This window comes from Mytilus trossulus, chromosome 12 (assembly GCF_036588685.1).
Source record: "Mytilus trossulus isolate FHL-02 chromosome 12, PNRI_Mtr1.1.1.hap1, whole genome shotgun sequence".
NCBI lineage: Eukaryota > Metazoa > Mollusca > Bivalvia > Mytilida > Mytilidae > Mytilus > Mytilus trossulus.
This window is the reverse complement of record NC_086384.1, coordinates 17,399,456-17,426,457: the sequence shown is the minus strand read 5'-3', so window position 1 is coordinate 17,426,457 and position 27,002 is coordinate 17,399,456. Positions and strand designations below refer to the sequence as shown.

At 31.9% G+C, this 27,002-nt stretch overlaps 2 protein-coding genes across 2 annotated transcripts in view; both read left to right on the top strand.

Moving 5' to 3' along the window:
* The window catches only part of LOC134692269 (uncharacterized), a 67,177-nt gene extending 48,732 nt beyond the window's left edge, over positions 1-18,445 (top strand). The window contains exons 24-35 of the mRNA XM_063552719.1: positions 601-704; positions 1,037-1,334; positions 1,970-2,055; positions 2,291-2,339; positions 3,331-3,462; positions 7,248-7,493; positions 8,423-8,597; positions 10,009-10,168; positions 11,284-11,540; positions 12,773-12,854; positions 16,611-16,644; positions 18,356-18,445. Of these exons, the coding sequence (XP_063408789.1) occupies positions 601-704; positions 1,037-1,334; positions 1,970-2,055; positions 2,291-2,339; positions 3,331-3,462; positions 7,248-7,493; positions 8,423-8,597; positions 10,009-10,168; positions 11,284-11,540; positions 12,773-12,854; positions 16,611-16,644; positions 18,356-18,445 (1,713 nt within the window). The remainder of the gene's footprint in view (positions 1-600; positions 705-1,036; positions 1,335-1,969; positions 2,056-2,290; positions 2,340-3,330; positions 3,463-7,247; positions 7,494-8,422; positions 8,598-10,008; positions 10,169-11,283; positions 11,541-12,772; positions 12,855-16,610; positions 16,645-18,355) is intronic.
* Positions 18,446-21,429: 2,984 nt separating this feature from the next.
* LOC134693276 (kinesin-related protein 4-like) lies at positions 21,430-26,209 on the top strand. Its single transcript, XM_063554022.1, has 4 exons — positions 21,430-21,512; positions 22,369-22,422; positions 23,845-23,978; positions 25,041-26,209. Exons 1-3 carry the CDS (start codon positions 21,435-21,437, stop codon positions 23,974-23,976), a joined length of 264 nt encoding a protein of 87 aa, XP_063410092.1. The 5' UTR covers positions 21,430-21,434; the 3' UTR covers positions 23,977-23,978; positions 25,041-26,209.
* The last annotated feature ends 793 nt before the right edge of the window (positions 26,210-27,002 follow it).

Below are 27,002 nucleotides of genomic sequence, written 5' to 3'. Positions count from 1 at the left end.
CTCAAGCTTCCCCCTTTACCTCGAGCAAATGTCGACTAAACAAAAACACGGTACAACACACAGTCGGAATAAGTAACAGACCAAACTACGTAAAATGACAATATATTATAAGTTAACAAAGACATGCTAGCTACAAACCTCAATTATACTTAATAAAAGAATAAATGAATATGAAAAGCGAACACAATCCCCCCGATAGATGTTAAGCATCATAGCATTACCTGGAACACTATATGCAGAGAAAAATTCCGTATCATGCCATAAACTAGTTTTAGAAAAAATTGCGTTTTTCCGAGTCATAAAACCTAAGAATGGATACTTATTACGACAAAAATATGTAATCCTAAATTACCTGACAGCATAGTAACTATATTCCCTTGCTTTATTTTTATGGTTATGGCCAAATGTTTGTGCTTTGTTCATATAAACACCATGAAAGATTCAATATAAAATACTCGTCTTTATAACGATTTATATTTACGAATGATGTCCTAAATCTATTCATCTGTTTAAACATAATAATCTTCAAAGGAAGAGTTTGGAATATTAACCCAACTTACCAGCTAAAGACTTTTTTTATTGATATGTTTTACAATTCAGATAAGGATTCGTTATATTCTAATCGGTTGTGTCATCTTAGAAGATGAAATCAGCAACTGGAGAACAAATTCATGCCTAAAGGAAAAATTGCAACGATTCAAAAGGTAATTATAATTCAATCTTCAACAATATTGGGTCGTATCGTTTATTTTATCATTAACATAAATATTATTCCATGTTCTAAATATCCTTGCTTTAGTTTACGTCCCTTCATGTGTTTGCTTTATTAATTACATCAATATTGTACCAACGTTGATTCACGAGTAAAGACTTCAATGACTATATACAGTGTACACCACAAATGAGCAAACACTTTTTGAATCTCATAAAGTTAATGTTAATCAATCCATGTACAGCTTTTATACAATTAGAGATCTACGAAAAATCTCATCAAATCTGTTTTTCTGTAAGCATTATATCCCTCTTTTTTTCAAAGTGCAATCACCCAGCGAGCAATTCGAATAACAAGCTGTATTAACGAGGCTGACAAGAAAAAGAAAGACGTATCCGCGAAAATAAAAGAGAGCAAATTTCACAGTCCTAAAACAGATTCAGAAATTAAAGAAGGGCAACAATTGGGAGAGCATATTAACCATGCTGGACGGCTATTGGTAAATCATGGATACATAGAAGATGCCATAAAGACTCAAAACAAGACTTTTCTTGACAACAGCACAGTGAAGAATATCCTAAATGAAATGTGGTATGGTACAGAGAAGTTAGATAAGCGAACGGTTAGTTTAGATTTATAGCATCTTTGTAGATTTATAAGGACTGTGACAGAATCGTGTGTCATAATTTATGTTATAACGCTTACTTTACGACTAGACTTGATTAAAGCTGCGAAAAAAAAACCAGTTTCACATAACAAATTAAGTGCGTTTATTTTGGCATATAGTTATTTTATTCCAGCGTCACTGGTGTGTCTTTTGTAGACGAAACGCGCTTCTGGCGTAAATACAAAATGTTTTTAGTGGATTTTAGAAAAAAAATAAGGAAAAAGTAGAAGATAATTTCGGTTTTTTTATGGCGGTTTGTGTCTATCTATTGAAAAAAACATTAATTTAATTTACAAAAGGAATAAAATGTTAACAATTATGTAAAGCCATTTGGTTTCATGCAACAAAATGATAAGTATAAGACAACTGCATTTTGAAATTATAGAAAAAAAGCACATTTTTAAGTGACAATGTGGAAAATTTGTAGATAGCTGTATGAGTTATGTGAACCTTGTGAGCCCCTCTGAATTGCTCGAAGTTACTAATTTGAAAATGATAATAATTAAGACAAATAACGTTGAAGTAAGTTGAAAAATTATAAACATACCAATGATTGGATTTAAGTATTCATATTTGTTATAATTATCTAGAGTGTGTGCTTCTTTGGTCTTGCTGTTGTGCACATGATTGTGTTGCCTTTATTAATGATAAGTATGGAAGCAGGTCCTTTAATTTGGTAAGTGAAAAGTTTGTTTTTTTAATTGTGTGCTGTATTGTTAATCCTTTTATAATTCAAACCAACTGCTCTCCCATTGAAAGCGATGTACACAATTAAATACTTTAAACTATCAACAATACATTTGCAAATATTTTAGTGACATAAAAAGAATATTTAAGATCAGAAAAAATTACCATTGACTTATTCTGAAACAATTATAAGAAAAATTAATACTGTCATTTAATCGTTTCAGGTTTTACAAGAAGTATAACCTTCCGTTCATTAAAGTGTCCATGCAAATGGTATGACAATTCATATTTTACATTTCTATAGAACAACTCAGTACTTTAATGTTTTTCTTTTAGTTTAAACATATTTATTATAATGGATTGGGAAACAATTTATTGCAACTTCGATTAATCTCTTTCCACTTTGCGGGTGAGAGTATTAGCCTGCTCTTTTGCAAAATCTACAAGGGTGTATTTTACGTGCAAGATATGTCTCTCTCTTTACCCGAGTCAGCCATTTATCGTCCCCGTCCTGCGGACAATAGCTCTCGCATCGTTTCTCAAGATCATACTCGCAAATGGTGTCAAGAGACAGCCAAACATTAAGTACCTGTTATTTTCTCACCGGAACTGGGATTGAAGCAAGAACCTTTGTGTTAAAAGTCCGATGCGCTAACAATAACATCACGACTCTCTTTTATCATTTTAAAGCAACTGTGCTATTTTCAGTCGTTTTTGGTACAGGAACGAATGTTGCTTCCTTCCTTCACCCCAGGTTTTGATGGTTCATGTTGCTTAGTCTTTAGTTTTATGTATTGTTTCTTCTGTACTATTATTTGTCTGGGTTTTTTTTTTTTTTTTTAGCCATGGCACTGTCAGTTTATTTTTAATCTATGAGTTTGACTGTGCTTGTAGTATTCTTGGCCACTTTTTTTAGTTTCTTGTGTTTGTTTTGGATTGATTGTACTTACATTCCACAGGCTGTATAACACTAGAGCAAGTAAATTACATCTTTGAATGCTTTTATCCTTTACGACTCTAAAAAAAATAAAAAGATTTGAGCATTTATGCTGTTTTAACATTGCCTTATGATCATGATAATGTCTGATGTTCCTGTTCGTGGGTTTTTTTTCTCATTTAGCATTTCTAGTCGAAAAGTAGAACGTTATGATGTGAAACACGCATTAGTTAGTCGGATTCGTAAGTAAAGATTATAGTTATAATTGACAGGATTTCAAAGTTCTGTATTTAGATTTACAAATGTATCTCTTGATTTATGTTGCAGTTTGGCTTCTTAACGCTCAATACCGCATATGCATACATGCTGTTGTTTGACTACAGTGACGACGGAATTACCTATGCGGACTATTTCATAATGGTATGGATGGTCAGCTTCTTTGTGGATGAAACCAAGCAGGTAATATTTTGAATACTTATTTTTATAACTCACCTATGCTTCAGCAATTCTACGTTATTAAGCGAAAGGTATAGGTAGGTGGTTTTAAAAAAAAATAATATTAGGATGAAAACTAGTAGGAGAAAATTTTGAGCGTTGTTTTTTTTAAATATTTATGTTATTCGAACATATTAACATTCAAAAACACCAAAACGGGGTTTTGACAACTTATAATTCGGGAACATTGAACGTTACATAAATATGTACATAGACGACACATTTTGAACCTTTGTGGTCTGTAAAGTGACCCTTGATATATTGTATGTATTTAAGCCCCTTTATATGATTAAAGTCTATATAATCATGATAATATGATTTATCTACTCGTAGACGGGCGCAGGATTTGAAATTTGGAGTTCGGTATCGTTATTCTTTTACTTTTATTGGCTACTCTTAAACATAATGTTACATAAGAATGCCAATAAAAAAAATTTGATATATTCAAATAGGAATTTGATATAAAGACTCCAATTAAAACTTGGGTTTTTTTCTATGTTTTTAAAATTTGGTATATTCATGTTATAAGAGAGAAGACGTTATTAAAGTCAAAATATATTTTATTGGCGAAGTAAGATCATGGCTTCTGTCGGTTACCAACCCACAAACAAAGGGTCTTTGGGCAACCGTAAATAAAATGCAAATAAAATAGATAAATAAAATTCAAAATTCAAGTAAAAACTAAAATGAAATGAAAATTTTGAAATAATGGGGTGCTGAATTGAACCCTGGCAACAGATGTCCAAAATCAACATGAGAAATTTTGTTTGAGGTGAAAATAAAGATAACATGGATTAATGTTCTAAATGAAATAATAATACAGTGATAAATCAAGTTCATCGGTACTGGTGCCGCCTATAAAGTCCGCCCTAGTGATGAACTCTTCTAAAAGACTGTCATAACATTATTTATCGGTTCACTATGACTGTTAATCAGTTATCACTCGTCAGATGGACGGCATAATGTGGTTAATTGTGTTTATATACTGGCGAAGAGTTGTAAATCCAGAAGCCGTGACAGGAGTTCTATGTTGAGGTTAAAAACAAGTAGAAATCTGTAAAATAAGACATAAAACAGCAGTATCGAAAAAATATAAGAGGAGGGATGGGTGGGTTTACATTAATTATGCGTACAATAAACTCAACAATCTGACCTTAGATATATATAGTTACTTCCTAGCAGACCGTGCATTCAAAATATTGTGAGGAGTGCTTTAGCTGGTAAAACTGATATGCCGTGTAATCGAATTAAGACATGCGCGTTACATTGACCTGTGCATGAACTGTAGCAAGTCTTGTCTTCCTCTGGTAACGTGATTTAACGGTCAAGCCCTTTAAATCGAATTATAAGAGAGAAGACGTTATTAAAGTTAAAATATATTTTATTGGCGAAGTAAGATCATGGCTTCTGTCGGTTACCAACCCACAAACAAAGGGTCTTTGGGCAACCGTAAATAAAATGCAAAAAAAATAGATAAATAAAATTCAAAATTCAAGTAAAAACTAAAATGAAATGAAAATTTTGAAATAATGGGGTGCTGAATTGAACCCTGGCAACAGATGTCCAAAATCAACATGAGAAATTTCGTTTGAGGTGAAAATAAAGATTACATGGATTAATGTTCTTAATGAAATAATAATACAGGTATAAATCAAGTTCATCGGTACTGGTGCAGCCTATAAAGTCCGCCACTAAACAAGTTCAAAAACACTCTTTTCACAAAGAATGTTTTGGAACTTGTTACCGCCAACCAGTACCATACATTGAGAGTCGATATAACAGATAACTCTGATTGTTATATTGTGTAATAACAAGAATCTGACCGCAGTAACTACTAACTAACAGATTCCCGAAGCCAATAACCTACTTCGCCGTTTGATAGACAATAAATAGATGAAAATAGATAATAGCATTAATTCAAATTGTAACTTGTAACTTGTATAAAATTAGATAGCTTTAAATCTGACAAATAACATATTCCATCTCACTGTAGTTTGGTTCAATCACTTATTTGGAATCTTGTGCTTGTATTGCAATCGTGGTAACATTTGAACAAAGTAAATTATGTATGTATATTCTCACCACTTTACTTTTACATTAAACATGTTAAACGTTGATCAAACACGTAATTTATCAAATCGGGAAAAAATGGCCAGTAATTTAAAACAAGAGGCCTGTGTCGCTCAAATTGGTCTATGTGCATATTAAATAAAAGACACAGATGGAGTCATGACAAAATTGTGTTTTGGTGATGGTGATGTGTTTGTAGATCTTACATTACTGAACATTCTTGCTGCTTACAACTTTCTCTATCTATGATTAACTTGGCCCTTTAGTTAGAGAGAAAAATATTAATGAAAAATTGTTAAAAATTGAATATAAATGGGATTATTTCTTTAAGGAGTCAGCTGACCATTTTTGGTCATGTTGAATTATTTGTAGATCTTACTTTGCTGAACATAATTGCTGTTTACAGTTCATCTCTATCTATAATAATATTCAAGATAATAACCATTAACGGCAAAAGTTAACAATTGGGGGCAGCAACCTCACAACCAGTTGTCCAATTCATCTGAAAATTTCAGGGCATATATATGTTGACTTGATAAACAATTATAACCTTGTCAGATTTGCTCTAATTGCTTTGGTTTCAGAGTTATAAGCCAAAATCTACATTCACCCCTATGTTCTATGTTTAGCCATGGCAGTCATCCTGGTTGGTTGGCTTGGTCACCTCACATATTTTTTAAACTATATATCCTCATAACGATTTTTGGATAAGTTTGGTTAAATTTGGCCAACTAGTTTCAGACAAGAAGATTTTTGTAAAAGATCACAAAAATTTACGAAACATTGGTAAAGAATGACAGAAAGGGCAATACTCCTTAAGGGGTCAACTAACCATCTTGGTCATGTTGATTATTTGAAGATCTTACTTTGCTGAACATTATTGCTGTTTACAGTTTATCTCTATCTATAAAAATATTCAAGATAAAAATAAAAAACCAGCATAATTTCTTTTAAGTTACCAATTCAGTGGAAGCAACCCAACAACTTGCTGTCTGATTCATTTAAAAATTTCAGGGCAGATCTTGACCTGATAAACAATTTTACCCCATATCAGATTTGCCTTAAATGCTTTGGTTTCAGAGTTTTAAGCCAAATTCTACATTTGACCCCTATATTCTTTCCTTAGCAATGCGACCATTTTGGTTGGTTGGATGGGTCACCGGACACATTCTTTAAACTAGATACCCAATGATGATTATGACCAAGTTTGGTTATATTTGGACCATTAGTTTCAGAGGAAAATTTTTGTTAAAGTTAAAGACGACGACAGACTACGGACGACGGACGCCAAGTGATGAGAAAAGCTCACTTTGCCCTTTTGGCCAGTTGAGCTAAAAATGATTTTCGGATATTTTAAAAGTTATACTTATATCAAATTGTAATTAACTTTGTTTACGAATAAAAGGGACTACATTCTATCCATTATTAGCAGTGTAAATAATGCATATCGTATATTAAACCTTGTAAAAATATATCATAAGAGCAATGGCTATATATGTGGAGACCTATATATGACTGAATATGTCACAATAATGTTTTGTTTGACTATCTTATATTTCTATATTGAGCTTCTTTTACATGCTTTATAATTGAAATAAATGTTTGGTGGGAAGATAAAACCAGGTCTATGTATTTGGAAAAAATAATAAATCTTGAATGTTTTGTTTATGTTTTTTAAGCTCATCGTTTCTATGATAAGAAAAAAATGGAAGAGTTATGCAAGTGATTGTTGGAACCAATTAGACTGGCTTTCCATGATAGTTTATGCTTCTGGAATGTTGATGAAGTTATGTCAAGGACCCCGGTGTCGAGATGCATCCAAAGTTTTGTTGGTGGCAGCATTTATTTTCTTATCAATAAGAATTTTAAATCTGTTCTGTATGTCAGCAATGTTAGGACCAAAGTTAGTCATGATACGAAAAATGGTATGCATTCCAATTTATATATGACACTTCAAATTGTTCAATTTTATACCATACGAAAAAGTACTACTTGGTAGTCGTTTACACTCAGCATAGCTTTTTAAGTTGTGGTACAAAGCCAACAGTGTACTTATAATATCAATTCTAACAATTCTAGCTAGATTCTAGCTTTTGCCATTGATAGTTTGATGTTTGTACTAAAACCGATAAGCTATGCGGTAAGCTTATGGAGGTAGATATCGTTTTCCTCTTTTAAAATTTCGAGGCACACATTTTGTGATTTTTGAAACAAAGTCAAAAGATAAGTAATTTAAAATTGTTGAATGATGTTTTCTTTCTTTCATTGACCATTATTTACCAATTAGGCGAAACAATCCTAAATAGAAAAATTGTCTTCAAACTAAAGTTTAGGACAAACGTGATGTACACTTCTTTATTTGTCAGAGTTTAATTTTCAACGGTTCCAGAACATTCATGGATATATTGATAACTGTTTGTCGTAGTTTTCAGTACTTTAAGTGTTTTAAGTATATGCATGATTGTGGAGTCAGCCAGAGTTGTAAAAAAACAACACTCTACCTTATGTTGAGAAAAGTGTTCTTCGAGAGACTAAATGATGTCGATATAAGCAACTACAAATATTCGTATTACCACAACATTGTGTACAATCTTTATCGTAAAGTAAGCTACAAAACACTCTAATATAAGAGTTTTTAAAACTTTCTGAAGGAGTTAACCAATGGCTCTATTTGTTTTTCAAAGAATAAAAAAACAATTGCAATGTTTTGTTAGGTAAGCGAGCTTTTGTCATTAGACAGGCTCATCTAGAAGGAACTTTGGGTAAACATTCCTGCGAGCTCTTTCTCCTAACTTTAACACAAGATAGTGGTAAAAAATCTATGATATATTTTACGGTATCGTCTTTATTTCAGGCTCGAGATACTGTTTCATTCATGATTATAATGGCAGTCATAATGATGTGTTACAACATATCGTTTTATGCTCTTTTGTATCCTAATTCTGAGTTAAGCTGGCTTCAGATTGAAAAGATAATACAAAATGGTTACTGGATGTTATTTGGAGAACTTAATCTAGATAGTGTCACACGTAAGTGATAATAGAAAGTATGTGTTGACCTATTAATACGACAAACTAGGTTTTACAGCCAGTATTTACACATTTAACCATTAGTCATCATTGTACCTCTACTTTGAACATGTGATAATAAAAAAAAAACAATTGCACGAAATAGAAATTAATTGAAGCATATGAATAATAAGAAAACAATACATTCGATGCAATCAAGATCATTAGCTATAGAAATCAATTCAACTCCTTTGCAAAGTAAGGCAACAGTAGTATACTTCTGTTCGAAAGTCATAAATCGATTGAAAAAACAAATCCGGATTTCAAACTTAAACCGAGCGAAACACGTCAAGTATAAGAGGAAAACAACAAAGCAATAGAAACAATGAAGTGAACTAAAAAAAATGACAATGCAACACACAGAAACGAACTATAAAATAACAACTGCCATTTTCCTGAATTGGTACAGGACACTTTCAGAACATGTGGGGCGTTAAACAGGCGAGCAAAACCTCGCACTTTAATGGCAATATTAAATATAACATTGAAATGACACTATTACATGACTTAAATACAGTACACACAAATGTAAAACTTATCAAAGGACAACGAACTGTGTAAATTCCATGTTAAAAATACTCTTTTGGTGACAGCAAAACATTGGAAAAGGAAAATGAAGAAAAAAATATTCAAAGGGCTAAATTATTACCATCCTAATGTAAGCTTTGTTAAAAAAAAATAAGCAATAGTCTTCGTTTCGACTGAGTGTAAATCAAGAACACTGCTAATTTTACTCATCTCCATTATTTCAATTGTAGCTTGTTTACAATGTGTACATTATTGTTGTTGACAAAAGTATTAAACAGCCTTAAGCTAGAACTAGTATGTCATATTTGAACATACATCCTCATTTAAACAATACATCAACGAAAAATTTGAGGGAAAAAGTAGTCTTTCACATGATTTGTATAATAGTATCTAGTGATTTTCAACCAATGACTTAAGTGTACACCTCAAATGATATTAATGTAAAGATGTCATGTTGATTATATTATCGTAAACTTACATGGGATATAATCAACAAAAGATTATCTTTCAGAAAAATAGGTAAGGGTCGAAAACTGACTTATTCCTATAAAATTTCAAACAGTTCAAACTTCTCCTGTCTGATATCTTGTGTACATTTAATTTTCTAACAAGAGTGCTCTTCTTTACGGTCATACTTTACTCAAGGGTAACACCACAATTATGTCTCGTAAGTCGGTTGGGGAACAGGTATAAATTCTTATAACTTAAAAAAAAAATTACAATAATCAGATCCAATAACGAATTTAAAGAAGCAAACCTTATGATTTGACTATATTACCAAATTATTACCAAATATGCTAGCTTTTTATGAATGACTTTAAAAAATCATTTAATTTCATTTTAGTATCTGAACCGCACTGCACATTCAACCGAGCAGTTTATGAAAATACTGATGTACCGAGATGTCCTGCGAAGCTTGGTGTATACCTTACGCCTTACTTGAAAGCCCTCTACGGATTAATAGCAGTTATTTTACTCCTGAATCTGTTGATAGCTATGTACAGGTACATGTTTAGCGCACTACTAAATTTAAATACCTTAAAAGTGCAAAAAAATCAAGTAGATTTGTTTATCTTAATGAAAAGTATTGAGGCAGTGTGTTTTAACAAGGATAGATTTTTCCAAATATCAACAAAAGAAGATGTGGTATGATTACCAATGGAACAAGTATCCAATAGAGTATGGAACGCCACAGCTGCATTATGCCGAACACTGATATTACTTTCTGTTGGTTTATTTTCACTTGATGATTGTTTGTCTTTACATAATATGGTTTCACATTATAGAATGATGTTTTGAAATACCTCAATATGGAATAGTCATTATTTCATGATATTTCGATATAACATGATAAAGTTTCGAATAGAGTTGTCATTATTAAATTTGGTAGTGAGACTAAGTTACATAGATGCGAAAGCCATATCCCATAGTAAGCTAAAACATTCCAAAAACTAAAATATAAATCAATTCAAACGAGAAAACTAACGGACTGATGTATGTACAAAACAATAATCAAATAGCAATTATGATATATAGCAAATAAAAAAAAAAACACTGAATTACTGTTGAATTATAAAAAACCTTGTATGATCAGAAATAACCCTTGACTTCTGATTTAAAGAAAACTTAATATAGAGTCAATATGTCTTGAAGGCTGCAAGTGATATAGGATTAAACACAAGCAAACAATGATTTCACTATTTATATTTTCTAAAAATAAATTATGATTTTATCAAATATTTGAGTAATTTGTGTCCTTATAAACATATGGTCATCGCTTATTTCTGTTAAGCTAACGTTTCGGAAAAAAGAAAACTTACGTGTTTCCTTTTCAATTTAATTTTATTTTCTTCATTAGGAAATAAAAAGAGAATTTGTTCATTGAACACATATGTTGTCACCGCTTGTATATTCTATTACATAGGGGTACCATGGAAAACAGTAAAAATGACGCAATTAAATTTAAAGTTACATCTGTGCTTTATAATTATTAGCAGTGTGGATAAGTTTCAAAAAATTAGGGTGCGACATAGTTTTCTTACAGACGGAAACTCATTTGAACGTACGAACAGACTGACGAGTGCTTACACAAAAATGCTCAATTTGTTCTTTCTTTCAGTGATACATTTCAAAAAGTCCACAAAGAATCTGAGTTTTACTGGGCTCAAATTCAGACTGACTTCCTTGAAGAATACAGCATCAAGACAGTTTTTCCAGTACATCTTCAATTACTTGTACTGCCAGCCACAATCGTGCATGCCATATTTTGGTTCTGTTGTCCTCATCTGTGTGGAAGACTTTATAAAACATGTCGGGACCAGGGTTATGGAAAAGAGGATACAGTAACCCTTAATCATTGCCCTATGTTTGTTAGAGGTAATATGTAAATTGTTGCAATTGTTTTGAATTGTACGCTTTGATATTTATATAAATACTGACAGAGTTAAAGAGTTAAAATATAGTTCATGTATATCTAATGCAAGTTAGTAAAGGTTATATTTAATTCGGGTAAGTAAGGGCGATTTGATTCACAACGCATCGTTTTGCAAAATTAATATAAAGTTTCATACAAGCGTTAGCCTTTCAAAAAGGGCTATTCGACTCTCAGCTGATAAAAATGGAAAGTGCTCTCGCTTTGTAGATTAATTCATTTATTAGAATAGCCACGTGCATCCATCAACAAATTTTACCACTTGAGAGCCTGCCCCCACTTATGAAAATTTCTGGATCTGCCACTCACTTTCCGATTATAACAATAAACATTAACAAGTAAAACTAACTTGTACAGTCAAAACTAATTGCATTTTCTAAGACAAAAGTCAGATAAGATATCAATCGCTTCTATACAAGAGGATATAAGATGTAACATTCTCAAATTTGAAAGACCTTCTGTAGAAGTCCATTTTGTCAAGTTGTAATCCTCAAAAGTACATATATTTTATAATGCTTTTTTTATCAAGTTGATTATAGACACAGTATGCGTTTTATTATAATATCATTCCCAATTTCCATTCTCAATTATTAAGTCTCCTTCCATTATAACTCTGGTCCACCAATAATACAACTAAAATCACAAATTAGTAGAAAAAAGCGCTATGCATTCATATTGCTTAAAGTGCAATATTCCAAACAAAAAATAACCTATACTTACAAACCATTGATCTCAATATAATCAGCTAAAATACGGCAAGCATTTTAGAAAAGCTATGATTTGTTGTGTACTCCAGAAGATTCGACTATTTATAGATAAAGGTTACCTGTGTAAAATCTAATTGCTAATATAGAGAGGACAAATCCGATACTTTCCATTCCAATCAATCAATCAATAAACTTTGATTATTTACGTCTCTTAATATCTTCTAATCAGGTAGCAAGAAAAATTCACGCCCTAACTGTCCATCGTTCAATTCTTAATCTCTACTCTTAGGAGTCGAGAATCATGTGTTTCTATTCATAAATTAGAACTATAATATTGGTTAGTGCGATGAACCAATTTGTTTTAAGTGTATATATCGTAATACTATTTTCTTTATCATTTTGGAAATATATGAAACTATTAACCACACAGGTAGTTGATATTTAAATGCAGTTGCTTTATATAATTTCAGTTTTTTTGTACAATACAAATTTTGATTTGAAGCTGAAAACAACAAAAGAAGCAGAGGGCAATGGTGCACTAAAAGCAAAAGGGTAAATTAACAATAACTAAAATTAAATTAAAAAATGAACCAATACTACCAAAAAAAATATAGTATTTTTCAAATGAGTTTTAAGTAAGCATATAAAGAAATAAAGGCCACATTGGTATATCGCAGTAAATAAACCGATTGAGATATAAAAAAAAAAAACAAAAAAAAACCCATTGTATTACGTTGAACGAGTTTAACTTTTTTATCACAGTTTTCGAATAAAATATATTTGACACAATGCCGACATATATCATGTATATACCTCACCATCATCTATAAAATATATTTAGTTAAATGTGTCAACATTTGAGTCTACCAGTCGCATATTTACTTATATTTACCGAGTTTGTAGTAGCATGATCAACACGACGGGTGCCAATTGTGTAGCAGAATCTGGTTTCTCTTCCGGAACACCTGAGATCAGCCCCATTTTTTGGGAGGGTTCATGTTGCTCACTGTTTAGTTATTCATGATGTGTCTTGTGTATTATTATTGGTTCGTTTGTTTTTTCTTTGTACGCCATGGTGTTGTCAGTCTATTTTTTATCTGTGAGTTTGACTGTCCTTCTGGTATATTCCGCCCTTCTTTTTCTGATTGCCGATGCTGTAAATAATTCAGTACTTTTATCGCCATGTGTTAGGTTTCATTTCGTTAAAGTGCTTGTTTATGGTCTTATGCATTCTCGATTTCAAAATGTTTTGTCAGCATTTTTCAAAAAAATCGCTTCAGAAGCGCTAAATCTATCAAGTGTTATTTTCTGTTTAACTAGCTTTATGTCGATATCATTGCTAGTGGACTGCTAGTTCCCGAGAGTACATATATGTAGTACTCAGCTATTTCATAATTTAGAACAATTTTTCATAACTTCTTCTGTGATAATTAAATAAAGAAACTTAATACATTAAAAAAACACACTACGGCTCTTTATCGTTTGTGTTGAAAGGCCTCGCTGGCCGAGTGATCTTAGAAGGTACTACCATTATCATTAGCCAGTCAACACTGAGATTGTGAGTTCGAACCCCGCTCGTGCGAGTGCACTCGACTCTTATCTTAACTGACAAAGATATCAGGTTTCCTATCGTAGGTTGGTGGTTTTCTCTGGACACTCCGGCTTCCTCCACCAATAATAACTGGCCGCCACAGAATAGTTTAAATCCGGTGCTTAAAAGATGCGTTTAAACACCAAAAAATCAAATCAAATCGTTCGTGTTGATGGGGAGACAGTCATAGGTTACTTCAGACACATATATTTAACAAACTACTCGTTGAATGACTGTGGCTAAAAATAGCACAAAAGGGGAAAATTGACTCGTATCTTACATTGTCTTAGAAACTACAGAAACTGTATAACGGTTGCATTATTCCATGCATCGATTGTAAATAAAAATATCATGTGAGCGACATGGCTCCTTGGAGCCTCTAGTATAGAAACCATATTACTTTGCCGAACACCTTGTATAACGAGAAGTCGTATGCCTTACACGACAACGCGTATATTCTCGACTATTTGTTTTTTTTTATTTACGAGTTCCAACTTCTTGTATTTAGTGACAATACCATATAAAAAGACTAATCTACAAATTTGCACGTTTCATCAACAGTTATTTCGCTTTTAATCGAATTACACGTTATTTTTAATCTGTTCTTGAACAGATAACAATGTCAACATTGAAAACTATTGGCCGTTTTCATTTTAAAAACAGAGTCGTAACTTCAGTAAAGTGGAAATGTCCTTTTATTATACTCGAAATGAAAATACGGTTACAAAACTAGATTGTCAGCTCGTAGGGACATGTATTGGAGATAGAATTTTCGGTGGGGTACAATAACAGCTGTTTTAAGCTCACCTGGCCCAAAGGGCCAAGTGAGCTTTTCTCATCGATTGTCGTCCGTCGTCCGTCGTCGTCCGTCGTCGTTAACTTTTACACAAATCTTCTCCTCTGAAACTACTGGGCCAAATTTAACCAATATAGAGCACAATCATCATTGGGGTATCTTGTTTAAAAAAAGTGTCCGGTGACCAGGTCATCTAACCAAATGGCCGCCATGGCTAAAAATAGAAAATAGGGTAAAATGTAGATTTTGGCTTTTAACTCTGAACCAAAGCATTTAGAGCAAGTCTGACAAGGGTTAAATTGTTTATCAAAGAAATTTTTCCACTTTTGGTTATTATCATGAACACTTTTATAGATAGAGATAAAATCTAAACAGCAATAATGTTCAGCAAAGTAAAATCTACAAATACGTCATTTGACATCCCCTAAGCATCTATTGCCCTTTATACATGTAGTCAAGTTTAACAATTTTCATTAATTTGGTAGTTTTTTAAATTTTTACAAAATAATTTCTTCTGTTACTAATGGGCAAAGTTCATTATAGATAGAAAAAATCGTAAGTAACAAGAATGTTAAGTAAAGTAAGACCTTTAAACACACATCACTATCACAAAAACACAATGAATCCATCTGTGTTCTTTGTTTAATATGCACATAAACCCAGGTGAGCGACACAGGCTCTTCAGAGCCTCTATTTGTGTTCTTCGACCAAACTAAATTTTAAAAAAAAGACGATTTGACATTTCCAATTGAGATTTCGCTCTACAACTCAAGTACTTTTCATAGAAATGAGCACAATATTGTTTTATATTGTTTCCAAAAAATGTTTTAAGAACTTATTAGTTGTATCGATAAAGGCAACAGTAGTGTACCAAAATTCATAAATCCATGGAGAAAAACAGATCCGGGCTTCAAACGTCAACTGAGGGAAACGTATAAACAAATATAAGAGAGCTACGACAAACCAAAAACACAACATTAAAATGTAACACACAGAAACGAACTATAACATAAGAATGGCAATTTTCCTGACTTGGTACAGGGCATTTTAAGAAAAATAATAAATTGAACCTGGGTTTTTTGGCATGCCAAACCACCTGCTTTTATCATGTTAATGCCAATGTTAATTATTTTAGTCAAGATTGGAAAAGACCTGGTTGTATGTAAATTTCAAACATTATTTATCAATTCCAATTGACAACCGAAGGAGGAATTTGAATAAAAGAATAAAATTATAAATCTAAATTTTGATTATCAAAATCTCTTGGATGAACTATTGAGCATATTGTTATTAAACAGGAACATACACGTTTTGATGAGTCAAACTAGTTTTTTAAATATGAATTATGTAAATAAAACAGTTCACGGAGAGCACTTTAAAAGGTATACTCGCATTGAACACAAAATAAGTGTCAAATACTCCTTATGAAAGAAAGAAGAAATATTGCAGTCGCTGAAGCAAGCCAAATTTAGTAGACCTGCTGATTAAAAATCTTAAAGTTTTAAACTAGACATGACTTGTTGTTTTCTTTTTTTACAAAATAGTATCGTGTGTACCAAAATCATTTTGATCATCTTAGGTAGACATGATCTGGTGTAATGCTCAAAACTAAAACTAAAAAAGAAAAACTATTTATGTCGTTTCAAACTTTGATTTAACAAATCGGTAGCTTTCCGGTAAAAGGCAATAATGTTTGCTTTGATTAAAAAATATAGAGTAAATAATGTTTTTAATGCATATATATATATACATATATCAACTTACAAACATTCCTATAAGATTAAACACTCTCGTTGGTTTATGGTACCATAGTGAAATTCAATAATTTTATAAGCAAAACGAAAATGTATTTTGGTGTTCCAATTTCATACGTTTATGATATCACGAAGGACTGATTAGTATAACATTCTATTGTTTTCAGGGAAATAGACCTTTCTGAAGTTGACAGGCTTACGGTAAACATGTTTTACAATTTATTTGTGTCACTTAGTTTTTTTTATTGAGTAAAGGAATTTCAATTGATAGTTGATAGTGTGTATTTCTATGTTGTGATGTTATATTACTGTTTCAGAAAAGGAAGAAGGTTTGGTACAATTTAAACGTTTACTTAAACGTTTATTCCTGCTGCAATTGTTTGCACAAGTCAGAAATCTGATGTTCAGTGGTTGTCGTTTGTATATATGGTTCATACATGTTTCTCGTTTCTCGTTTTGTATATAGATTGGACCGTTGGTGTTTACGTGCAAATGGTTTTGTTTAAAAGTGACACCTAACATCCACGAATTCCAACATCAATCCGAATTCCTATAGCAAATAATCTTATTCGGAAGACTCCGTATACATACTATAAGAACGTTATTGTAATTGTATTACACAATATTGATCACATGATGCTAGTATTACTAGACTTGCAATTGCTTTTCATCAATCCGACACTAATTTAGTGTTTCGGCGGTTTTTGTATTATATGCTAATGATAAATATATCACATTAATGAAAGGGTTTACGCATTGTAGGCCCGCCATCATCAGCTGGGATTTACCTATATCAATTTATTTTAATTTTGTCGTTGTCCATAGATCTGCATTAAATTTATGCGTTTTATAAGCTATTATTGGTTTGCTTCAAAATATTTCGTTGCAAACTGCATCCTTTTTTAGTAAATCCCAATGTTTACTAATGCATTGTTTTAATTTATGAATTGTACCTTAATAGCTTGCTTTGAGCCTTGGCTCCGTGTTGAAGACAGAAGAGAAACATATTTGACAACCAATATTGCATATAGTCTTTGCCTCACAGTTTTCAACCAGAAGTTCATGAGGACAATTTCAGTAAATTAATTATCACAAAATGTTCGATTAAACAGTACAACTATTTTTAGGACTAGAATATATATCCTATATGTATGATTTTAGCCATGTTTTAAACTAATATGTTTACTGTTATGTTTACGAACTGATAGAAAGCTGTTTAGAAAAGGTATTGACAATTTTTAATGTAAAACTATTCGAACAAAAAAATCAACGACCTTAGATGTAATAAAATAAGCGAACGACTATTAATATGATGAACAGAAATATAGGCTCCTGACTTTAAAATCAGACATACAGACTGTCGCGGGTTAAACATATTTGATGGAGCCAAACCCTCCGAAAAGCTTATAGTACGGTGACCGAGTAAGGAAAGGTCGCTTATTTAAGGAGTTTAATTGTCATTCGAACTATACGGCTATAAATCACAGTATTGGTAGTTCAAAGGTTAAAGTTAACATTTTGACTTGTTGTCAAAAATTCGTACGGTACTATTTTCGTAAAATAGACTTTGAAGTACTTAATTTTACTTGAACGAAAAATTTACTTAGAAAAGTGTTGATGTCTACATTGTAAAAGAACATCCGTGTTATGATTTCTGTTGTTATATACATTGTTGTTACACCTTATTTTAACGATTTCAAATAAGTTTAGCAAAATTAATCGGATCCGTTATTGAAGAGTTTATGTAAAAGATTACAACTACGAATATTTTGCATTTAATAGAGTATGTTTTAATTTAATTTCTTCTTTTTTTTTCTAATGCAAAATGTAAAATAATTAACATTTATATGATATTTCATACCTTTATTAATCAATGACATTAAATTCATTTATCCCAGATGCATTATTTCAGCAATTCAAGCCAGACACAAGTCCTAATGCTCATATGACGGAGCTATTTAAAGCTCATATGCAGCCTCTTATAAATACATATAAGCAATGATGCTGTGCTGTATCACATACATTCAAAAACTAGGATGTGTTTTCCTTGGAAGCAGTAGACATTTTGCATTCAAATGTATGTGCAGAACGAAAGGGAAATGATCAATTCCTTGCGATCGTCATCCAAAATGTATCCTTACTATTTGTGTAACCAAACGTACCAATTAATGAAAGTGGATACAAGTTAACATACGCGATATGTTTCAACTTTCTGAGAATTTTATAGATGGCTACTTTGCTGTCAGACAGACTCCTGAACATTGTTAACGGTACATGGGCCGACATGGCAACATAAAAGACAAAGGTGGATCAGGTGGCACTGTAGGCATAACACATAAAAATCCGCGCTTGTTAGATTGACCCTTACTAGACATTTTTAAGAATCCTTTAGTTGTGTAACGCTAAAATGGTCTGGAATTGCTGCAAATAATGCGATGTCACAAGAGGAAACAAAACCAACAGCAATGAAAAGAGATGAAGAACATGTTATTGCTATAATATTGTGAACTAGTTGAATGATCCATGACTGACCCGTTTGATATCTGCTCCATGTCTTGTTAATATCTCTTCTAGAATGCATGCTACAAAAGATATTCGATTTCTTTGCTCACATCTGTAGTTGAAGGCTTGAACAAGTCTAAACATTGTATCACTAGTGCTCTTTCTTTATATCCAGTCAAGAGTTTTTATAGTCCAATATCAAGTCAAAACTAAAAACTACAAACGTTTGAACACATGACTACAAAAACATACCTTAAATATAAATAAGGGGAAATACTTTTAGGTCACATAAATCCATAACTTGCATTTGGACGTGCACTGATTTTGGCAAAATGTACGGATGATGTTACCGTAGAACATGTTCTGTCGCACCCTGTAGGTCCCATTCGAATTTACTTTTTTTTCAAGATGACGGCACCATAAGAAACTCATGCACGTCTGATTTGTTGAAGCAATAAGAATCTGAAGTCTCTTGTGCACTTTTTTACCTTCCTTTGTAAAATCTCTCTCAACTTACATTAGAGATGGTATGACATTGGTTCAATGTTTTGATATTAGACTTCCACCAAAGTGTATCAGATTATTGAGGGGAGAAGTATTCCTGACTGCAAAACTTTGAAATATCCCCTATGATTCCACCTGATGTGAAATTGTCAAATGCATTTATACTTAAACTTTTAATGGCTGTCGAAACTTGTTTAGCACTCAATAGGAGACCTAGGTCGATACTCAATGCCATAAACTTTGACACGAAGTTTAGAGAAATGGGAAAGAGCGGAAGAACAATCATACGGACCTCTAATACAAATGTGATTGGTATGTGTGTTCACTGCCTTTTAAAAATACATGAAACATTCAAGCGAGTTGTGATTGCAGATGGAGAACATTAGCAGTGTAAAGAATGGGCGGAGATTTTCACCTATTCACTTACTATGTGTCTGATTTCACCAACAATTTAATAACTATTAACTGCTGTTCATGTAGTTACCGGATGAGACACAACTTTGTCTGTATTTGGAGTTTACAAGATTTTGAAGGACACGCACGACTATTTCAGTGGTTTTTAGAGTCTCGATACTATTGACAAAGATAAACCCTCTGCTTGGGCATGAACGTTAGTTTCAAAGCTTTATGATTAGAAAATTCCCTTTAAAACTTGCCAACAGTAAAAATGTATGTTTATTTGGGTCACCTCCCTGTGAGGCGGCAGTGAAACAGCACGTTTCAAGAACTTCGTTTCAAACTACAAATGTGGACAGCATTACACATTGCTTAACCTCTATTCCGTAAATTTTACAATACGGTTGATGAAAGTTATACGATTCATTACACCCCGTGTATTTTAAAGGGCATGTGTCAGCAGAATTCCTGCAAGATTTTGTGTTTTCATTGAAGGGAAAATCTCCATGTAAAAAAGGCAGGTGTTTGTTCACAACAAAACCCTACATGGGTCAGCATTATGTTGAAATTTTAAATCACGTTCCTTGACAGATGAAGGAGAAGATATATAAGTATAATTCTGTTGTGTGGATCTCCTTGATTAGATTTTTGAATTGTAATTGTTTTCGAGGTATTGCATGCTTTTTTGTTTTAATGATTTATATAAATGAGCTTAGGCAAAATACGCCTTCATTATAGAAAGCTTCTTCAGGTAAAATAATACTATTTATCCTTTATTGCTGATGTTGAATGTCAGCCGGCAAGGTAACCACTGTAACTTTAACATAAATTGTGTAGAATAGATCAAGTGTTTGAAAAACGCAAATTTCAAGAATAAATCGATTTCCTTATTCATTTTTTTTTTACATTTTCGAGATTATTCATTGTTAATTGATTTGAAAACATGTCTGTATCTAAAATGTAACCTAAATTGGTGTATATATCTTCAAATTTTAAAAGTATGGAAGATCAAAAAGGAGAACAAAAAATTTGATCTTTGACCTTATTTCATACAAAACTGTTACCGCATTTCTTTTTGACGACATCGATATTATAAAAGTACTCATTTTTTCCGAATCCAATGATAAATACTATAGCCATATAGTATGTTTGACGATTAAATATAAAAAATATTGGGTCTGGTCACCGTTCTATTAAAGGAGGGTTCAATTTCATAACAAACAGAACAAAATCAGTTCAAATAAGCTTCACTCAGCAGCATCATTAACAGATTGCTTCAGGACATGTACATAAACAGTACAAACAAAAACAATAGACAATGTGACTGTTGTTAAAGAGAAGAAATAACACAAGCTATGAGCTTGATGAGATGTTTTAACATCAGCGTTTACATGTGTTTTAGTTTTGTTGTTTATGTTTCATTATATATTATGTCAGCATGCAGGTTGACTCCTAGCTTTTTTTTTCTACTTCAACTTCAATTTTATGTCATTATGTGGCAATTCAATTGTAAAAGACGGCAGATATGTTCAAAATAGATTAACATTTCAATAAGTAAACATGATAATTTCGGTCGATATATCCAACAGATGCTACAAAGACACATGGATTCAAATAGCAAAAAACAGGACAAACAGAACGATAAAAATGGCAGACGACACCAAAAGGTAAACTAAACAAATTCTTGTTCATCACAAGGTGCATATTTACCTGGATCATTTAGTATCATGTCATGTATGTAAAATGTTTAAGAATCGCACCTTTCTATGTTTAATATTTTGCTTTAAGAACATGTGGTTACTGGAAGAGATACGTCATTATATAATTAGTTTTTCAGTTTTTTTATTAATCAAACCTTGTTTAAAACATATATTGTGGAATAAGATCAATGTAAGGATTATTTGGTACACAAAAAAAGCTGTTTTTAAAATATTGAACAACACATTCAAAATATGGTCCAACTTTCTTGCATATTTTTCGAATTTTAATTATGACCCAACATTTATAATTAACGTTAAAGAACTAACTATTTTGGTTTATGGTCACGAAAAAAGATGTTTCTCTAAAATTCACAAAGAAATTCTGTAATAGTTAATATGAGATAGTTACGGTGTTTATTTCTTTGTAACAGTTGTGTGTGTTTGATAGTAGTCAGTGAGATGATTTTTTTAATCCATGTAATCGGTGATGCCTTTGTGAAAGTCCAGTTTAAAAATGGTATTTAAAGCACTTACCTGAAACAGATTGGAAATAATCCATGTAACATAGACGCTTACAATATATTGACGAAAACAGTTGACATTAACGTACTGATGTTTTAAGAGTGGTGTCCTCTAACCTTGGTTTACCTCCTTAAATACAGACTGTTTGATAATTGCAATGGATGTTACAATTATCTAATGCATGACAGTAATTACCAACAACTGTCTGATTGGGGCATACACACTTTTTTCAATCCATACGGTAATGATGGAAGTTATCAACAACTGAAAATAATGCCGGAATATTTTTCTCTTTTTTTAGATAATGGAAAGCCAGCACTGTATGGATAAAAAGTTAAAAGGAATAAAGACAATGGTTGGTATTCCATTCTACTTACTAGTCCTTTCTTTTACCTTTTTACTTTAAAAAAAACCATAAATTAAATGAGAAAGATACATGTACTCTTTTTTTTAAAAGGAATAAGTTATGTTTTGCTGGTCATCGATAGCCTTATTTACCTTAAAAACGACCTTTTTCCGATAAAAATATTGATTCACTGGTTTTTGACATTACTAAACTATGCTACTGGAGTACACATTTAATTTTTTAAAAGTTAGCATATTGTAGTGATCATGCTTTGTATTTAGAATTGATGAATATATGTGTTGTTTCAAGTTAACACAATTCAGAGTCAGTGCTGTTATTCTGCAGTTGACTGTTACTCTCTTCTGCAGTTGTATTGCACCTCTTCAATGCAAGTAAACATTTAGCATAAGGTTTCAGTGGAACTGATCCAAGTTAATGCAAAGAGTGCTTCGTTCGCATCAAATTTATAAAATGCATTTATTTCTATTTTGAAGTCGTCTGTACGGAACACACACATATGCTGCATTTTGTAATGACGTTAAGCATTCCTTTAATATCAACTCATTTAAGACATGACATAATGTAAAATGTGGAGATTATTCAAAAGTGTTATCTATTGCTTAACTCGATATTTAAAAACGAAATACTTTATAGATTGACACCATATTCAAATATATCTCTTATAGGGACGATTATTCCGTTCTCATTATACAATTAATTTTAAAGAGAGGAAAACAATACCTAAGGGACATTCAAACTCATACGTCCATAATAAACTGACGAAGCCATATCATAACAAGAACAAGAAAAATGAATAATAGAACACAAAACACATCCTAGAAATCTTAATACTGGGCATTATGTTCATCGTTTTGATTGTATTAATACACATTAAAACGTCTTTACCATAACTGTATGACCATCTTTTATTTTCACCGACATAGAACGTAAGAAGGGTTTTACTTCCCGATCGTATATACATATCTTTTATATTTCAAAATACTATATCACAGCCTCATGACCTTGTAGTTTTATTTATAGAACCTGTAAAGCAAACTGGTAGTTTCTGAAACTGATTTTTTTTCTTTTTTAAGTGCACAATACTTTATCAATGTAAGTAGACATTGTATCGCAACCTATTGAAAGGCATACAGTGTATTCTTTTTAAAGATAATACATTTGAGGGTAAAACACTTGCATGTGACTTGTTCGTGATTTTGCTAAAATCGTATAAATCCCTAACGTATTGAAGATGTTGATAAATGCAAGTTCCTATTAACACTTTGATCACTCTGATAGGTCATTTTTTTCTTAATGCCACATGTTAAGACAGTCAGTTTCTTACAAAGTGTGTAACTGTCCTAATAAGATATATAGGTCACTAGCAAACTATTTGACAATAATGTTGGATGTAATATATTTGCACTTCAGTTATCAAAAATTGCCAAAGCTCTGGAGAACTATGAAGACCAAACGGAAGATGAGGACGATGATGATCCATTTAAATATTCATCGTCAGATGAGGATGAGGATGACAGTCAATCTGTGTCATCAGATGATTAGAAGTAAGTATAACATTATAATATTTTTTACGTATTTATTTCCATTTTAATTTTACAGCAAACATAAGAAACTATAATAAAATTGAGAATGGAAATGGGGAATGTGTCAAAGAGACAACAACCCGACCAAAATAAAAAAACACAACAGCAGAAGGTCACCAACATGCATACATTGGTATCGAAACAACGATAAATGTACATTTGCCTACGGTAACTTTTTGAACAATTACATGCAAATTGGATTAAAATCTCAATAATGAATGCAATACTATGATAACCAAAATAAACCTAATTCACTTAATGACATGCGACGTATGTTTTCGAGCGAATAAATTTATTTGACCGCATTGTTTGTTTTTTTTGCATGAAAGACAATAAAAGAGGGACAAAAGATACCAGAGGGACATTTTAACTCATAGATCTAACATAAACTGATAATGCCACGCCTATAAACAATAGTACACATGGCAAAACATATAAACACAAATGACTTAGCAACACTTACCCCACCAAAAACTCGGGTAGATTTCAGGTGATCCGGAAGAGTATGCAATTCCTGATACACATGTGAAAGCCGTCGTATTGAGCATGTTATAACAAACCTGTAAATATGGTAAATTCTTTTTGTTGAAAAGTGAAATTTATTGACGGATATTCCCAACGGTCAACTAACAGATGTTGGCGTCCGTAAAATTTACGAAGGGATGATTTGAATTCACAATTTTGAACTCTTGATTTAATAATTTCCTTGTAAAAAAGATTAATTGATTAATTGAATATTAATAATTAACTTTTTTACATTCAGTGATTGTTCTGCAAAGTTAAATTGTAGATAGATTTCAGATCCGAAATCCTTGTGTGTAGGATGTATACATTATGTTCAATTAGTTAATCAATACGCAATACGAACAAAGCACTAATCATACATCAAAACAAACTTGACATGGCAATTTAACAATTTCATAGACGAAAAGAGTCCATAAAGGTTAATATAAGAACATGTGCTGACTTATGTTTCATTAGACACATAGTAAATTATCACAACCTTTCATTTTGAAATTTCAGGACCACATCTTAACTGGTAAAGCATGGAATTCAAGTTAAAATATTCGAGAACCAAAGCAAATTCTTTATGTACTTTGATATTTTGTCGCCAGTACTATATTATACTGTGTCACAAGTTCTGGATTCTACTGTTTACAAACTCTAGTCCATTATTGACAATATTTCTAAAACACATTATTTTATGTGTAAAAGACATACATTTGAAGTAATCCTTATGTGTTGTTTTTGAGAAGAAGGCAGTATACAGATTGTTCTTTTCAATTAAATTTAATAAATTGTAATTGTACCATTGGCAGATTTTTTAAGACTAAATTAAATGTAATCTTCCATTTCAAATTTCTCAGCTTTTTAAAAAATATTCATGTCTAGGGACTTTATGTGTGAATTTATATCTTGTCATTGGCGTCATATGAGAGAGAGATTTTTACAAACTAATGTTTAAGGAAAATATTTGTAACAAATAAGGTATATGGCAGTTGTTTTTAATATTTTCCGTTGATTGATACCGTTTTTATGGATTTCCTAACATTGAATTTCTATTGGAACATGTGGAAGTCGATTATTTTTTCATTTTGCAATACATTGATTTCGATTATCTGTCATTAAGTATTAAGAAAGTAAATATTATTTTACATAATCACTGACCAATTTAATAATTATTCTACAAATTCCCTAATATGGTTTCAGGGATTATCAATAATTTAGAAATCCTATGTTTGATAGAAATAAAGACAAGTTTCTACTAAAAAAAATATTCCTTGATGGATTAAGTGAACAGTTGTCATTCCTGATATTCTACTTCAAGGTTAATCGTCAATGAACAGTGTTGCCAGTTATATATTATTAAACTGTTGAACCTCATTATTTCAAAAAGAACATATCGTTTGTCCACAAAACATTTAATCCTGCTCGGATCTTATACAAGAAAAAGGTTCGAGGTTGCTGATTCCCTTTTCTGGGTACTGATGTGAATCAAGTAGATGTGCTTGTAGAAAAGCAGGGCAAACATTCAATAGTCTATGTCATCCAAATTTAGTTTGTAAAAATAAATTATTGTTCTTGAAATATTGTTCCTAACATTTTACAATATCGTGTATAGTCCTAACATTCTTATATTTTAATATACTGTGCTTATCATTTTTATATATTGTGCCTAACATTTTCATATAATGAGCTAATCATTTTCATATAATGAGCTAATCATTTTAACATATTTTGCTTAACATTTTACAATTTATGTGAACAATCATGTTTTAAAATAATTATATAGAATAAATATTTTTTTATAAATAAAGCAAATTCTTCATTTTAGTTATTATGCATAATCCCCGGTATTTTTTTCTAGTGATTATACATAATATCTGAAATGTTTAGTGATAATATGTAGTCCCCAATGATATAAACTAACCACTGATTCTACATAATTCCTGAAAATTTGAGGGATTCTACATAATCACATATTATACAAATTCACTGTAACATATATATATATAGAGCCAAGGTGGTCGTGTGGTCTAGCGGGACGAGTTGTATATATATACAACTCGTCTAAACATCAACCCAACAATGTTAGATCTGTAAATTTGCTTTCGCAAATTTTTGGTTCTTCCCTCGCCGGGATTCGAACCCATGCTACTGTGATATCGTGACACCAAATCGCCTGCACTGCAGCCGTCCCGCTAGACCACACGACCACCTAGGCTCTCAAAAAAAAGAGCTTTCGGTGGCCATATGTTACCTTTCCACGTCAGTTTTAATCTAGCGGCGTACTACAGTACATGATATATAAGGCATGAAGATGTTATTGTTACAGATCAGCTAAATTATCTGTAGTAAAGGATCCTACAAATTAATGTAAGATACAGTCACAGAAAATAATTATATTCATAAGTACGTCTGAGTCAGTGACAACCCTACAACAGATGTATCCATCGGATCGCCATCAATGATGGTGATACATGG